The 15,799-nt window shown below is 67.6% G+C and overlaps 4 protein-coding genes across 5 annotated transcripts in view; 2 read left to right on the forward strand and 2 right to left on the reverse strand.

Annotated features, from left to right (window-relative positions):
* Positions 1–3,739, forward strand: part of LOC113959502 — an 18,003-nt gene extending 14,264 nt beyond the window's left edge. The window contains exons 6-11 of the mRNA XM_027668575.1: positions 556–1,084; positions 1,177–1,303; positions 1,682–1,795; positions 2,415–2,525; positions 2,650–2,772; positions 2,898–3,739. Coding sequence (XP_027524376.1) covers positions 556–1,084; positions 1,177–1,303; positions 1,682–1,795; positions 2,415–2,525; positions 2,650–2,772; positions 2,898–3,625 — 1,732 coding nt within the window. The 3' untranslated portion in view covers positions 3,626–3,739. The remainder of the gene's footprint in view (positions 1–555; positions 1,085–1,176; positions 1,304–1,681; positions 1,796–2,414; positions 2,526–2,649; positions 2,773–2,897) is intronic.
* A 3,260-nt stretch (positions 3,740–6,999) lies between these two features.
* LOC113959499 (myb-related transcription factor, partner of profilin-like) lies at positions 7,000–10,167 on the reverse strand. The gene is made up of 3 exons (XM_027668571.1): positions 9,549–10,167; positions 8,288–8,491; positions 7,000–8,069 (listed from the first exon to the last, which is right to left on the reverse strand). Exons 1-3 carry the CDS (start codon positions 10,084–10,086, stop codon positions 7,024–7,026), a joined length of 1,788 nt encoding a protein of 595 aa, XP_027524372.1. The 5' UTR covers positions 10,087–10,167; the 3' UTR covers positions 7,000–7,023.
* A 2,461-nt stretch (positions 10,168–12,628) lies between these two features.
* LOC113959497 (tigger transposable element-derived protein 3-like) lies at positions 12,629–15,596 on the reverse strand. Of its 2 annotated transcripts, none has more exons than XM_027668570.1 (3): positions 15,329–15,596; positions 15,001–15,132; positions 12,629–14,880 (listed from the first exon to the last, which is right to left on the reverse strand). In XM_027668570.1, the coding sequence occupies exons 1-3, from the start codon at positions 15,360–15,362 to the stop codon at positions 13,082–13,084; spliced, it is 1,965 nt and encodes a 654-aa protein (XP_027524371.1). In that variant the 5' UTR covers positions 15,363–15,596; the 3' UTR covers positions 12,629–13,081. The 2 variants fall into 2 exon arrangements, with proteins under 2 accessions (XP_027524371.1, XP_027524370.1); XM_027668569.1 differs by having other exon boundaries at positions 14,980–15,132.
* ZNF777 (zinc finger protein 777) overlaps positions 15,471–15,799 on the forward strand; it is a 22,476-nt gene continuing 22,147 nt past the window's right edge. The window contains exon 1 of the mRNA XM_027668581.1: positions 15,471–15,562. Coding sequence (XP_027524382.1) covers positions 15,471–15,562 — 92 coding nt within the window. The remainder of the gene's footprint in view (positions 15,563–15,799) is intronic.

A 15,799-nucleotide genomic window follows, 5' to 3' on the forward strand; every position in this document is an offset into this window, starting at 1 on the left:
GGCTGAGCGCCCCTGACCCGGGATGATCGTGAGCCCCCGGGATGCCCCGGGTACCGCTGACCCGGGATCTCCACGTGCCCCCGGGATGCTCCGTACAGGCTCCAGCCCCGGGATGTCCCCAGGGACCCGACCCGCGATGGCCCCGGTGCCCCCGGGGTGCCCTGGGCACCGCTGACCCGGGGTGCCCGTGTGTTCCCAGCGTGTCCCCGGGCACCTCTGCCCCGGATGGCCCCGTGCCCCCGGGATGCCCCACAGTGCCCCGGGATGCTCCGTGCAGGCTCCAGCCCCCGGGATGCCCCGGGCACTTCTGTCCTGGCATGTCCCTGTGTGTCCCCAAGGTATCCCTGGGCATCCCTGGTCCACACCTGCCCCTGGCTGCTCCCTGCCCTCCCGTCTCCATCCTCCTCCCCCAGTGGGGTTCCAGCCTGGGCAGGCCCAGGAATGGCTCCCACGGGATGGGGGTCTGGGATGACAGGGTGGGGAGTCACCTGGCTGGTGTCCCACGGGGACAGTGACCCCATGGCTGCCCTGGTCTGCCACTCACCATCCCCTCAGGCCAGTGGGCATCACACATGATGCAGTTCTGGGGTTGCTGGTGGCTGAAAGCCCTACAACTGGGGGACGGGGGCTTCGCCAGAGTGACCACGGGCCTCCTCCCACTCGTGCCCTCCCCACGGCGCAGGTGCAGGAGTGGAACATGGAAGCCCCTCACCTGATGCCGCTGCAGCCGCCGCTGCTGCCGGAGCGGGCGCACGTGCGGGAGGCGCAGCTGCACTCGGCAGAGGCCTCGCTCTGGACCGTGGTGGCCACGGTGCAGGCCATGGAGAGGAAGATCGACCTCCTGGCCACCCGCCTGCTCAGCCTGGAGGGCCGCTCCGGCACGGCCGAGAAGAAGCTCCTGGACTGCGAGAAGACGGCCATGGAGTTCGGGAACCAGCTGGAGAGCAAGTGGGCCGTGCTGGGCACCCTCATCCAGGAGTACGGGCTGCTCCAGAGGCGCCTGGAGAATGTGGAGAACCTCCTGAAGAACAGGAATTTCTGGGTGCTGCGGCTGCCCCCCGGCCCCCGGGGCGAGGTCCCCAAGGTAAGGGCTCCCGGGGGGCTGCAGGACAGGGGGAGACCCTCAGTTTCCCTGGGGAGCAGGCGCTGCTGAGCCGTGGGGACGTGTCCCCGCAGGTGCCGGTGACGTTTGTTGACATCGCCGTCTACTTCTCGGCGGAGGAGTGGAAGAATCTGGAGGAGTGGCAGAAGGAGCTGTACAACAACCTGGTGAAGGAGAACTACGAGGCTTTGCTCTCCCTGGGTAAACATTCCCTTTTGCCCCTTTCCTTGCAGGCTGCATCTCCCTGGAGGGTCCCCAACGTGGGCGGTGGCACTCGCTGTGTCCCCGTGACCACCCATTTTGGAGGGAACAGGGTGATATGTCATGCCATGTCATGCCATGCCATGCCATGGAGGGCAGCCCCTGCCACCCCAGGGGGCTGGAGGGGGTCCTCATCCCCAAAAACCAAGGGCTTGACCCTCCAATGTAGAGATCCCGTGGGATTTAGGTGGGGTTTGTGCCAGGAGAGGTGCCGGGGCCTGGCAGCCCGGTGTGTCCCCTGCGTGTCCCCCTAAGTGTGGGTGACAGGGAGGGTGTGCCGGGCACAGCCCCGGTGCCATCAGTGCTGTGTCCCCACAGACGGTGCCCTCTCCAGGAGCGAGGCTCAGCCCCGCAGCGAGCGCGGGGAAGGGCCCTGTGTTCCCGAGCAGCGGGAGCTGGAGCAGCGGGAGCTGCCGCCGGACGCCTGCGCAGGTGAGGAGTGGCAGGAGGACCCCGTCCCTACTGTGCCCCACTTCCTGTCCCCCCACCCTGCCCACCCCAGGGATGTCTCTCCTCCTTCCCCGGTGGTCCTGTCCCCGCTGGGCTCAGTTTTCCAGCTGTGTCTGGGAATTACCATGAGTGACCCCAGAATATCCCAATGACTGATGTACTGGGGGTCTTGGATATCCATCACTGGGAGATCCATGTGTCCCCACTGCCACCACGTTGTGTCAGAGCCTGTGTCACCCACAGTCACCCAGCCCCATTGGCCCTGTCGTCACCCATCCCCAATGGTCTGTGCCACAGTCACCTGTTCCCAGTGGGCTGAGCCAGAGTCATCTTTTCCCAGGGGTTGTGCCACAGTCACTTATCCCCAACGTCTGTCTCAGGGTCACCCATCCCCAATGGACATCTCAGGGTCAGCCATCCCCAAGGACTGTCCCACAGTCACCCATCCCCACAGCTCCCTGGGCGTGTTGGATGCCCCATAACTGCTGTGGGATGGGGAAGTCCCGCTCAGCTGGAGCCCAGGGGTCCCACACCCTTGGTGGCCGTGGGTCACACCATGTGGCCACTTCCTGGCCCTGGACAAGTCTCTCCTTGTGAACAGAGTCGCTGATCTCCACCTCCGACATCCTGTCCCGGATCAAGCAGGAGGTGGCCTTTGTGGGGGAGCAGCAGTTCCCAGAGGAGCGGGGGATGCCCCCAGACCCCTGTGCAGGTGAGCCGGGGGTGGAGCCACCCTGGCACTGCTGCCTGTTGGAGCTGTTCCCTCCCCATCCTCCTGGAGCAGGACATGGCCCGGCGTGGCTGAATCCCTGTTCCCATCCCGTCCCCCCCTGCAGGCGCGGACGCCCTGATCACTGCACACGACTTCTTGTCGTGGATCAAGCAGGAGGAGGAGCCCTGTGTCCGTGAGCCCTGGGAGCTGCCGGAGAGGGAGATGCTGCCCCCGGGTCCTGGTCCTGGTGAGTGAACCCCACCACGGGGCTGGGATGGAGCTGGGGCAGGGGGGGGGGACACTGCCCACAAGGCTGGGGTGTGACTTGGGGCCATCCCTGGTAGGCACTGACCCGTTTTCCATCCCCTGCAGCCGGCGAGGGGCTGCTGGTGAAGACGGAGGAGCGGTGCCCCCACGCCGAGCCCCCCGAGGAGGTGGGTTTGCCGGGCGGCTCCGGGGAGCTGCTCTTCCCCGGCCCGGGCTTCGGGACCCCCGAGGGACAGGCGGCGGTGCCAGCGGCCGTGGCTCTGCCGGCGCAGCACAGACTGGGCAAAGCTCCGGGCGCCGAGCCGGGCCCGGGCGCCGAGAGCGGGGGGGTCCCCGCGGCGCCTCCGGGACCCGCCGAGGAGCGTCCGCACGGCTGCGCCGAGTGCGGGAAGAGCTTCAGCGGGAAGAAGAGCCTGCGGATCCACCAGCGCAGCCACGCGGCCGAGCGGCCCTACCCGTGCGCCGAGTGCGGCAAGAGCTTCAATTGCCACTCGGGGCTGGTGCGGCACCAGATGATCCACCGCGGGGAGCGGCCCTACAAGTGCTCCGAGTGCGGCAAGTGCTACAGCCGCAAGGAGCACCTGCAGAACCACCAGCGGCTGCACACCGGGGAGCGCCCCTTCGCCTGCGCCCAGTGCGGCAAGAGCTTCATCCGCAAGCAGAACCTGCTCAAGCACCAGCGCATCCACACCGGGGAGCGCCCGTACCAGTGCCCGGCCTGCGGCCGCAGCTTCCGCTACAAGGAGTCCCTCAAGGACCACCAGCGCGTCCACGGGGCCGAGGCGGGGCCGCCCCCGCTGCCCCCGCCCGGGATCATGCCCCCCGGGGATTAGGGGTTCCCTCCCCCCCGCCGCGGACTGACACCCCCCGGGACGGGGACGGGCACCGGCCACGCAGCTTCCGACCAAATCGAGGTGCCCGGCCGGGGCGGGGGGCGCGGGGGGACCCCCAGGGGGGTCGCGCACCCCCCGGTCCCCCGCCGTGGACGGACACTTCGGCCCCCAGCGCTCCCCCCACAGACAATGTCGCCACACGGGGTGGGGAGCAGCCCCCCCGCCGTGTCCCCCCCCGCGCCACCCCCCGCCTGCCGCTCTGTCCCCCCCGGCCCCCGCCGCTTATTTTTACTGCCCCCCGCCCCCCGTCCCCGCTGTACAGTGCTTGGGGTGTAGTTTTGTATGGACGAAGCGATCCGGAATAAAGTCGTGCTGGGCTGCAGCGCCTTCACCCCAAACCCCGCGGGGTCCCCCGGGGTCTGCGGCCACTCCTGCCCCGCCCGGGGGGTCCTGCACCCCGGGAAGGCAGCGGCAGCAGGATGGGGAAGGGGGAATATCGTGGTGGGACGTGTGGGAATGGTGGAGCTGGGGGTGTGGGGGCTGCTGGGTGTCCCCGTGTGACCGGCTGAGGTGGGGCTGTGTGGACTCCCCCAGGGCAGGGAGATACCTCACCCATGGGTGACAGGGAAGGGAAGGACAGGGAATGCTGCTCTAGGGAGTGTATGCACACGTGTGTGTCTGTGTGTGCTCACATGTGTGTGTCTGTGTGTGCAGTGTGTATGTGTGCACACATCCCTGTGTGCTCACGTGTCTATGTTCACACGTCTGTGTGTGCTCACACCTGTGTTATCTGTGTGTGCTCACACACATATCTGTATATGCTCTCACATGTGTCTGTGTGTGCTGACACGTGCCTGTGTGTGCTCACACATGTCTGTGTGCTCACACGTGTCTGTGTGTGCTCACACACATTCACACCCCAGCCCTGGTGTGTCGAGCTCCCTGGAGCTGAGCGTGTCCCGAGTCTCCCAGTGCACCTGAACACTCTCAAACCCACAGCCCCCTGCTTCTCAAACCCTTTCCTGCATCTCCACTTCCCAACATTTCTCATTTTTCCTGCCTTTCCTGAGGCTCTTGGGCTGCCCCCAAGGTCTCCCCGGGGCATGTGCCCAGGATCCACCTCCCTGCACCCCTAAACCCCTCTGCAAATCACATGAATTGGCTGAACCCCGACTTCTCTCCTCCATCCCCGACCCATCCCCACGTCTCTCCTGTCCCCTGTCAGTGCCCTGTCCCCAGGTCCCTCCTACCTTTGATTTGGGGATATTTCACCCAATTTTTTCACTGCAGCCATGGGAAGCCATGGCCCTGCCCCAGGCACCCCCTGGTCCCTGAGCTGGGTGTCCCTGTCCCCCTGGGAGGCCCCAACCAGGGCTGGGTGACCCAGCAAGTGCCACAGCTCCTGCTGCCCCCTGTCCCCTCCTCAGGGGCTGCAACCACCTGCCCCACCCCAGGGGTGGGTGGGGCAGGAGCTGCCAGCGAGCAGGAGGTGGCACTTGGGGTGTCCCCATGTGCTGGGGGGGTAGAGGAGGGGACACAGCAGAGGAGGGGCTCGGGGTTCAGTGGTGCTGTCACCCCGATTTGGGCTGGGGTTGGAGAGGGCAGGGGCACAGGGTGTGAGGCTGGGGTGCCCTGGGGACACTGCACAATCCTTGGGGACACTGCACACTGCTGGGGGACAGTGCCCACTGCAGAGGACACTGTATGTTGTTGGGGACACTGCACAACCCTTGGGGACTTTGGGTGCTGCTGGAGGACACTGCACACTGCCCAGGGGCCCTGCCTGATGCCAGGGACCCTGCACACTGCTGAGGGACACTGCACATTCCTGGGGACCTTGTACATCCCCTGGGAACCCTGGACACTGCTGGGGACCCTGCACAATGCTTGGGGACACTGCACATTTCTGGAGACCCTACACACTGCTGGGGGGACACTGCACGTTCCCTGGGGACCAAACATGCTGCCAAAGGGCCCCTGCACATGCCCTGGGCACCTTGCACAGTGTCTGAGGACCCCACTCACTGCTGGACATCTCAGACACTCCCTTGGGACACTTCACTTTGTCCAAGGGGCCACTGCACAATCCATGGGGACACTGCACGCTCCTGGGAACACTGGTGGGGGTCTCAGACATTCTCTGGGGACCCTGCACACTGCCCAGGGGACCTTGCATGATGCCAGGGACCCTCCACAGTGCCCGGGGTCACTGCACACTGCAGGGGGACACTGCACAATGCTCAGGGACCCCACATGCTGCTGGGGACCTTGGACACTCCCTGGGGACACTGCACATTGCCCAGAGGTCTTTACACGATGCCAGGGACCCTCTACACTGCCTGAGCACCCCAAACACTGCTGGGAACCTTGGACAACTCCCTGGGGACACTGCACACTCCTGGGGACCTGGCAGGCTGCCTGGGACTACTGCACACTACTGGGGACCCCAAACACTACCTGGGCACCCCTAACACTGCTGGGGACCCCAAACAGTCTCTGGGGACCCTAAACACTGCTGGGGACCCCAAACAGTCCCTGGGGACCCTAAACACTGCTGAAGACCCCAAACATTCCTATCCTCACTGCCTGGGGACGTCAAACACTTCTGGGGACCTTAAACACACCTGAGGACTCTCCACATTGCCTGGAGACCCCAAACACTCCTGGGGACCTTCCACACTGCCCCTGCAACCTCCCCCCTAAGCTGTACACACCATCATCCCTCGCCAGGTCCATACAGGCAGACAAAGCTCCCAGTTCCAAGCCCAGATCCTGCTGCCTCAGGCCTGATCCCAAGTGCTGGGCTCCCCCACAGCAGTGAGGTGAAGCTCAGTGCCACCAAAGTCATTTGTCCCACGTCCCTGTCCCTGTTCAGGGCTGCACCAGGCAGGGCCATGGGACAAACCACCCCCCGGCCCAGCTCCAGCCCCCACACAGAGACCACACGTGAAAAAAAAAAAAAACCCCGTCTTTTCTGTTTGTTTTGTTTTTTTTTTTTTTTTTGGGAGGCTTTTTTTTTTTTAACAGAAGTTTTATGGTTATATGCAAATTAGTTCATTAAATGATTTGCATAAAATGTTCGCACGTCAGCGACTAAGTGTTCCTAAACTCCCCACCCCCCGAAAGGTAGTAAATCCTACTCGACTACGGGCGTCACGTGTCCACACACGTGTCCCCCGCGGGCTCGGCGCGACCTCGGGGCGCTCACAACGCCCGAACACGCGTGCGGGGACACGTGCCCGGTGCTCCCCGAGCACGCGGCGCCGGCCGCCACCCGCGTCCCCCCGTACCTGCCCGCGGGGGCGGCGGGGCCCTCGCGCGGGGCAGCGCCCGCACGCGCCGTGCCCCGTGGGCCGCGGGCACACCGTGTCCTTGGCGGGCCGGCGCTCGGCCCGTCCCTAGCTGTTGGTGAGGAACAGGCGTCTGTGTCGGGAAGCGGAGCCGCGCGGCCGCCCTCGGCGCCGGCCCCGGCCGCGGCCGCTGAAGGGGCTCCGGCTGGGCACGGCGGCGTCGGCCCACGCGGCGCTCTCGCTCGGTGGCTCCGGGAAGCCGGGCTCGACTTTGGGCTGCTCGAGGAGCGGGCTGGGGTCGCGGCGGGGCTCGGGGGGCGGCGGTGGCGGCGGCGGCGGCGCCGGGCTCTGGCGGGCGCCGGCGCGCTCCTGGCGCAGGTAGCGCAGCTCGTCCCGGATGTCCGTGAGGACGCCGAGCAGGCGGAACTGCAGCTCCCGGTCGCGCGCCCGCTCCTCGCGCTGGGTGGCCCGCTCCTCCTGCCACATGGCCAGCTCCTGGTGGTACAGCTGGTCCCACTGCTCCTCCAGGTCGAGCAGGTGATGGATGCTAGTCCTCCAGCTGTCCCGGCGCTCCTCGCGCAGCCGGGAGCAGCCCAGCCCGCGCGGGGGGCCGGGGGCGGCCGGGGCGTCTCCTGGGGGGGAGGCGGAGGAGGGCAGGGACTCCTCGGTCAGGGCGCCGTGGAGCGGGGAACGGGCCGGGGGCTCCTCGTCCGCCGGGGCCTTCTCCCAGGTGGGCCCCATCAGTACCCTGGGCAAGGTGCCCATCTCCGGGCCCGGGCCCCCCGCCTGCTCCTCGGGATGTGCCGAGTCCATCCCGCGGCCCAGGGCGGGCAGGTCGGACACCCCCTCGTGCCCCCAGTCCGAGTGAGCGTCCGCGGGGTTCAGGGAGTCCTCGGGCAGGGAGGTGACGGAGCCCTGGGAGCTGCAGCGGCGGATCAGCATGGCCTGGCGGGACAGCTTCATGTCCTCCTCCGCAGACATGGGGGCCTCGGGCCCCGGCTGCATCCCCGCGGCCCCGCCGTGGCCACGCTCCACCTCCCGGCCTTCCCGTTCCTCCTCCTCCGACATGGAGGCGTAGGAGACCAGGGACTCGTTCCGCAGGGATGGGGAGATGGCCGACACGTCTGGAGTGCGCAGCTCCGGCCCCGACTCGGCTGGAAGAGAAGAGGAAACCTCTGGTGAGACCCAGCGCTGGCCCAGCCCCTGGGCCCTCACTGACACACAGATCCCAGTGGATCTCCAACCAAACCCCACTCCCAGCAAAACTCCATCCAGATTCTCCCAGCGGACCTCCACCTGGACCCAGCAAACCTCAACCCAGAGGATCTCCACACAAACCCCACTCCCAGCACACCTCCCCGTTCCCACGTACCAGAGCTGCCCTGCCCCTCTCCACGGCCGTAGTCGGTGCCGCCGGCGGGGTCAGGGCTCTGTCCCGGCAGCCGCGGCGCGGCCGAGCCCTCCACGTCCGGCAGGGCCGAGGGCTGCCCGTTGGTGTCGATGTAGATGCTGGGGTGGCTCACGCCGGGCTGCAGGTGCATGAAGGGCTGCTTGGATGCGCCAGGGAAGAACAGATCTGCGGGACACACACGGGATCCGGCCTCAGCCCGGGGGGGAAACGGTGACACCGAGGCACAGACGCCCTGTAGGGCCGTCCCACGTGGTCCATCACCTCCCCCAGCACCATCCTGAACCCTGAGGGGTGGCATCCCTTAATGCCACACAGTCACAGATTATGGAATATCCTGCGTTGGGAGAGACCTCCAAGGATTATCCAGTCCAACTCCTGGCCCTGCACAGGACACCCCAATAATCCCAGTCTGTTCCTGAGAGCATTGTCCAAACACTCCTGGAGTTCTGGCAGCCTTGGAGCTGTGACCACTGCCCTGGGGAGCCTGTTCAGCACCCCACCACCCTCTGGGGGAAGAACCTTCTCCTGATGTTCAACCTAACCCTGCCCTGACACAGCTCCAGCCATTCCATAGGACTTCCTTCAGCCTGGAAATCTCCTGCTCGGCAAATGATGCACGTCTGGATCAGAGACACCAAAGTCTGGACCACGTGGATCAAGCCCTGAAATGCCCCCAGTGAAATCAGAGGGGCCACACTGGGATCAAAGAACACCAAATTAAAGAAAGAGAACAAAAAAGACCCGCTTCTGCAAAGTCTGAGATGCTCCTGTTGATCCTGTTGATCTGGGCACAGGTTGCCCACAGAAGCTGTGGTTGCCCCATCCCTGGAAGTGTCCAAAGCCAAGTTGGACAGGGCTTGGAGCAACCTGGGATAGAGGAAGGTGTCCCTGACCATTGCCAAGAGGCTGGAATAAGATGAGCTTTAAGGTCCCTTCCAACCCAAACCATCCCATGACTTCTATGACTCGGTGATCCCAGGTTATTTCCACGGTGAGTTGTTAATCCCAGCGCACACAGCTCCCAACCCCAGCAGGTTGGTACTGGGGCACAACAGGCCCACGGCTCTGCTGGATGCCATAATCCCAACACAAACCCCAAAGTCTCCTTCCAGAATCCATCACGGAACACCAACGCTCGGCAAACACCAGACATCCCTCGGAGAGCGCAGCGGGGACGCCGATGCTCCAACCCCCCTCTGCCCGGAGCCCCAGCGCCACTGACCTGGGTCCAGGATGATCTCGGGCTCCGAGTCGTGGCTGGCCTGCAGGAAGGTGGAGGCCACCATCTTCTCCAGGGGCGTGAGGCGCGGCTTGTGGAGCGGCCCCCCGGCGCGGTTCATGGGCAGGTGCTTCTTGGAGGTGATCTTCTTCTTGACGTCCAGCCGCAGGTCGCGCCACTTGTGCTTGAGGTCGTCGATGGAGCGCTCGGTGTAGCCCAGGAAGTTGACGCGGCTTTGGATTTGGGTCCAGAGCTGCTTCCGCCGCACGGGGTGAGCCCGCAGGGCCTCGGACCCGTACAGGGCGCTGAAATGCCGGACCACATTCCAGACCAGCGTCTCGGTCTCGTCATTGGAGAAGTTGGCCTTCCTCTTCCGGCCAGACGCTGGCATCGCCTGCGAGGCTGCGGCAGAGGTGGAAGGGGCACAATTGAACCTCGGTCCCCACTCCTCTCTGTCAGCTCCGGGGGGGAACATGGGGCTGCGGGAGCCCGAGGGAGCCGCGGAGGAGGGAGCCGAAGCAAGAGCCCCGGAGGCATCCATGGCATGGGAGGCTTGGGCCGGGGAGGATCTAAAGAGCCGCTTCGGCACAGCACGCGGCACGGGCGCGCCGCATCCCCTCGCCCCGGCTCGGGAGCACCTGGGAGGGGAGAAAAGGAAAGGGCAGCGGTGGGTGGTGGCAGCGTGGGGTGACGGCGAGGGAGCCCCCGGCTCTCTCCAAGCAGAGGCACCCGGGAGCCCCCAGCCAGCTGCCACGGGGGCCACGGAGAGGGACGTGGCCGTGGAGAGCGCTGGGACCGCAGTGAGGGGTTGTGGTGAGCGCCTCGACCACGGCATGTGCTGTGGGTGCCGAGGAGGGTGCCGAGGAGCACCTCAGGGCCAGGCTGAGGGTGATGGGGGGCACCTCACGGCCATGGTGAGGGTCTCATGGCAATGTTGGCCATGACAGGGAAAGCCTTGGACGTGATGAGCAGTTGAGGTTCCCAGCAAGGGCCTCGGGGCCATGGCACTGACCGTGACCTTAAGGACAGGTCACTGGGTCATGCAAAGGTGAACACCTCAAGGCCATGGTGAAGACCTCAGTCACAGTGAACACCTCAAGGCCATGGTGAAGACCTCAGTCAAGGCTGGCCTTGGCAAGGGTCTTGGCCATGGTGAGAACCTCAAGAGCGCAGTGAGCACCTCAGGTTCCCGGTGAGGACCCTGGGGTCATGGTGAAGCCCAGAGCCACGGTGAGAGCCTCAAGGCCACAGCACAGGCATTACAGAAGGTCTTGGCCATGGTGAGCACCTCAAGCTCCCAGTGAGGATCTTGGCACCATGGCAGTGATCAAGGCCACGGCAAGTGTTGCAAGGCCATGACACAGACTGTGGAGAAGGCATTGGCCATGGTGAACACCTGAAGATCCCCACAAGGATCTTGGGGATGTGGCAAAGGCCTGGGCCATGCTGAGGGCCTTGGCCACAGTGAACACCTCGAGTCCCCCATGAGGACCCTGGGGCCGTGGCAAAGACCTTGGCCATGGTGAAAACCTGAGCCATGGTGCACATCTGGAGCTCCCAGTGAGCACCCTGGGACCATGGCAAAGACCTTGGCCACGGTGGAGACCTCAGCCATGGTGAAGACCCCAAGCTCCCCATGAGGAACCTGGGACCACCTTGGCCATGGTAAGTGCTGCAAGGCCACGATAAAGACCTTGGCTACGATGCACACCTGGGCCAGGGGTCACGGTGCACACCTGAGCCAGGTACGCACCCCTCCAGCTCCCAGCGAGGACCTCGGGACCGCAGCAAAGCCCTCCACCACGGCACCCACCCCGACCTCCCACCGCCCCCCACCGAACCCCAGGAGCACAGCGCCGACCCCCTGCAAACCCCCCATCCCCGACGTGCCCCTGCCGTCCCTACCGAGCCCCCAGCCCCCTCCGAGCCCCCCGAGCCCCCCGACCCCAGGGCAGCGCCCACCCCCGCGGCCTCGGGGCGCCCCGGGGGAGGGAGCGGGGGGGGGCTGCGAGCGGCACCCCCCCGGCTTTGTTCGCGCTGCTCTTCCCGGGGACAAAGCGGCGGGGCCCCGGCGGCGGCGGGAGGGGGGGCTCAGGTCCGGCGGCGGGTAATGGCTCCCGCCTCGGCGGAACTCGCCTTCATTTCCTCCGAGCGCCGGCGCGGGCCCTGCGCGACCGAGCCGCCCGTGGGCCCCCCCTGGTGGTCCCGCCGTGGAGGGACGGGGGGCGGGGACGGCGGGGGGGGGGACAGGGGACATCCCCCCGGGGATGGGGCATCCCTGCATCCCGCCGCCGAGGGGGCCGCGGGTACCGCCGCGCGGGTGTAGCCTCGTGGGGATCCCGCCGGGATGGAGCATCCCTGCATCCCACCCCCGACGGGGCTGCGGGTACCTCCGTGGGGATCCTCCCGGGCACTCCTGTCGCCGCGTCCCACCCCCGAGGGCGCTGCGTATCCCCGTGGGGATCCCCCGTGCACCCCGTCCCTGCATCCCCCTTACCCTCTCCTGGATGCTTCGTGTACCCCCGTGGTGGTGTATTCCCGTGGGAATCCCCCCGGGATGGTCCATCCCTGAGTCTCACCCCCCCCCAGGGGGCTGCGGGTACACCTGTGGTGGTGTATCCCTGTGGAGGTCACCCCCCATTTCGCCCTGTCCCTGCATCCCCCTCACCCTCTCCTGGGTGCTAAGTTTACTCCCGTGATGCTGTATGCCCGTGGGGATCCCCCAATGCACCCCATAACTGTATTCCCCCCCTCCGGGTCCTGCTTGCCCACCTGTGATTGTGTATCCTCGTGGGGATCCCCCCCGTGCACCCCTGTCCCCGCATCCCCACACTTTCCCACCTGTGACTGTGCATCCCCACGGGGATCCCACTGCTGCACCCCACAAATGCATCCTCCCTCCCCGGGTGCTGCTTGCCTGGTACCTGGGTGGGGATGGCACAGGTTGGGGTGCTGTGGGGGCCCAGGAGCAGCCGCGGTGTCCCCAGGGCAGGGGGGGAGAAGGGGAGGTTTGGGGTTGAGTTTGGGGTGGTCCCGCTGCTCCCAGCAGATGTGACGGTAAAACACAACACCCACCAGCCGTGCACCAGCTGAATTCCAACCTTTTAATGCCTGTTACAAACCTCCAGGCACCACGTGGTGACAGCAGCCGGTGGCACCCGGTCTCCCCTGGGAAAGAGCCATTGTCCCTGGCACGGGGACACCCCAGCACCACCCACAGCCCCCCACGGCAAACACAACTACCCCACTCAAGGCAAATCCCCGCCGGCAGCAGCTCCATGCCGGCTCCCTTTGGCTGCAGCAGCCACCCCTCTGGAGAAGGTTCTGGAAGCAGGTTTGTGCCCCTGGCACTGCCCCACGGGTGACACCCAGAGCGCGGCGGCTCCGCAGCCCCTGTGCACGGTGACCCCACGGGGCCACACAGATCCACAGCAAACCCCACGGCACAACTGCAGGGGATGGTGGCCAGGCCGGGCCGGTGACGGCCCCGGTGAGCACCGGGCATGAGCGGGTCTGGGCACGTGCTGGCCGCCCCCTCACTGCTTGGGAGGGGTGTCCCCATGGAGGGCTCTCCCGGCGCCGGATGACACCATGTGCACCGCGTCCTCCAGCTCGTAGAAGGCCTGGAAGAGGTCTGGCGAGGTGGCCTGGCACTCCAGGTACCGCCGCAGCGTGGCCAGGCTCCTCCAGACCTCCCGCTCCGAGGGGCAGGGCGGCACAGCCGCCAGCTCTGCCGCGTCCTCGCCCTCCACCATCCCCTCGTCCCCGTCCGCCTCCGCCGGCTCCCCGCCGCGCTCCAGCTGCTCCCGGCCGAGCAGCCCGTGTGCCAGGCTGAGGGACGCGGCCTCGGCGCCGGTGTCGGGGACGAAGCCGGCGGCACGGAAGCAGCTGGCAATGAGCCCCGGGGACACGTCGCCCCAGGCCTGCGCCAGCATGTGCAGCACATCCAGCAGGGTGGGCTGCCCCGCGCCGCGCTCCGCCGGCAGCCACCGCAGCAGCCGGCGCCGGTAGTGGCCTTTGAGGTCGCCGGCGATGCCCCGGTCCAGGGGCTGTGCCAGGGCGGCGGCCGGAGGGACGAAGACCATCCTGACGTTGGACAGCTGGAGGTAGGGGTGTGCCTCGTGCTTGGCGAGGAGCAGGAGGATGCTCTTCCCCTGCCGCCGCATCCCCTCGTTGAACTCCCGCAGCCACTCGGCGAAGAGCGGTGCGGTCAGGCCGCCCAGGCTGCCGGCGCGGTAACTCCACGGCATCTGCTCCAGGTTGACGCCGCGCAGGCAGCGCGGCCGGGGGCTCTCCCCCAGCGCCCGCAGCGGCACCTTCTCGGAGCCGCTGGCGTTGGCGCAGAGCAGCAGCGTGAGCCGCTCGCCGGGGCAGCCGGCCGGGAGCGGCACCGCGGCCTCCCCGCAGGAGAAGATCTCGGAGGGCGCGTAGCCGCGGAGGAGCGCGGGCAGCACCGCGCCGGCCCAGTGCTCCGCCGGCGGCTGCTCCGCGTCCCCTTTCTCTGCCGGCGGCTTCTTGAAGGCCGCGACGCGCGCCAGCCACCCGCCGCCAGGCTCGGGGCCGGGCCGGCCCAGCGCCCCTGCCAGGTGCTTGGCCCTGAGCTGGAGCAGCGGGCGGCCCACGGGCAGGTCGGCGGCGCGGGCGCCCTCCACCCAGCGCAGCAGCGCGGCCTCGAGCGCCGCGTCCTTGCCCTCCCGCTTGCGCTTGCGCTCGGGGTCTCCGCTGCGCTGCCACTCGCTCAGGATGCGCTCCTTGTTCTTGATGATGCGGCAGATCTGGGGCTGCGACACCCCGAAGCGCTTGGCCAGCTCGCTCTGCGACACCTTGGGTCCCTCCAGCATCTCCAGCACCCGCACCTTCTCCGTCAGCGACAGCTCCTTGCGCTCCTTGCGCGGCGCCGCCGTGGTCCCCTCGGCCGTGCCCGGGGCGCGGCCGGCACAGGGGCCGGGGCGGTGGGTGCTGCCTGTGATCCGCAGCCCCGCCGGCTCGGCGAGGCCCCTCCCGCAGTGGCCGCAGCCATAGCCACGTTCCACACCGCGTGCCAGCCGGTGCCGCACCAGGTCCGGCTTCTGCCCGACGCCTCGGCCGCACTCGGGGCACTCCAGCGGTGGCTCCCCCGCCCGGCAGCGGCGGCTCTCAAAGGCGGGGAGGGAGGTGATGAACCCCCCAGTACCCGCAGCGGGATTCGGCTCCGGCTCGGTGATGCCGCAGTAGCTGCAGCCCCGCTCCTGCACCGATGTGAGGAATTCGGCGGGGCCCGAGTGGTGGGCCGGGGGGGAGCAGGGGGATGGGGACACCCCCTCCTCGATCTTCACCTCCTTCCCCAGCCAGTCCCCTGAGGAGACAGGAGTGAGTTGGGGAGTGCCCTCCTCACCGGGAATGCCGGGGCTTGGCAGGATCCGACCCATCACCCGATCCCCGTTCCCAGTCCCACCTGTCCCCATGTCCCGCTCACCCTGGGAGGGGCCGGCGGGCGCCGCACGTGGCCGGGGGCTCTGGTGCTCCCCGCAGTGCCCCACGGCCACCTCCACCACCTCGTCCCCTCGCTCCACCTCGGCCAGGATGTCGGGTTTGGTGACGGCGTAACCTATCACGGAGACAAGAGGAGGGACGGCCGGTGATGCCACCGCAGACCCCACCGGAGATGCCATTGGTCACAACAGGCCGGTGTTCACATCCCCCACCACAGCTGCCCGTGGAGCCACCCCGGTGATCTCCGCGCTCACGGCCAGGCCACGACCGGCAGCACCGGGACCGGTGCCGGGATGGCCCCGGCGCCTCACCCAGGTCGATGGGATGCTGACGGTCCTCCTTCATGGCACCGGCCCCGTCCCGGTCCTCGGGGAACCGCGGCAGCGCCTGCTCCCAGTACCGCTCCCGGTGCTGCTCCCGCCGAGGCCTCCCCGGTGGGCGGGGGGCTCAGCGATGCCGCACCGGGATGACGGCGCGCGGCCGGGCGGCGGGACGCGGGCAGTGCCCGTGGCGGGGGCGGCGAGTGCCGTCGGACCGCGGTGGCGGTGCCGCACCCGTCCCTGTCCCTGTCCCGTCCCTGTCCCCGTCCCCTCCCGGTGCCGCCGCCGCCCCCGCCCCGCGCGCGGCCCCGCCACGGGCGGCGGCGGCGGGAGCGCGCGTCACGCGGGGCGACGGCCCAGGAACAGGGCCGGGTGCGGCACCGCCACCGCGGTCCGACGGCACTCGCCGCCCCCCCCACGGGCACTGCCCGCGTCCCGCCGCCCGGCCGCGCGCCGTCATCC

This window comes from Corapipo altera, unplaced genomic scaffold (genome assembly GCF_003945725.1).
Source record: "Corapipo altera isolate COAL_440 unplaced genomic scaffold, ASM394572v1 257, whole genome shotgun sequence".
In the NCBI taxonomy this organism is placed as follows: Eukaryota; Metazoa; Chordata; class Aves; order Passeriformes; family Pipridae; genus Corapipo; species Corapipo altera.

Excerpts from the sequence above, each read along its gene's own strand:
- LOC113959499 (XM_027668571.1), bottom strand. The coding sequence starts at position 10,086 with ATGGATGCCTCCGGGGCTCTTGCTTCGGCTCCCTCCTCCGCGGCTCCC. Across the intron at positions 8,492-9,548 it reads CGAGATCATCCTGGACCCAG|ATCTGTTCTTCCCTGGCGCA; the intron begins GTCAGTGGCGCT and ends TGTGTCCCGCAG. Across the intron at positions 8,070-8,287 it reads AGAGGGGCAGGGCAGCTCTG|CCGAGTCGGGGCCGGAGCTG; the intron begins GTACGTGGGAAC and ends CTTCTCTTCCAG.
- LOC113959497 (XM_027668569.1), bottom strand. The coding sequence starts at position 15,362 with ATGAAGGAGGACCGTCAGCATCCCATCGACCTGG. Across the intron at positions 15,133-15,328 it reads TCAGCATCCCATCGACCTGG|GTTACGCCGTCACCAAACCC; the intron begins GTGAGGCGCCGG and ends TCTCCGTGATAG. Across the intron at positions 14,881-14,979 it reads TGAGCGGGACATGGGGACAG|GGGACTGGCTGGGGAAGGAG; the intron begins GTGGGACTGGGA and ends CTGTCTCCTCAG.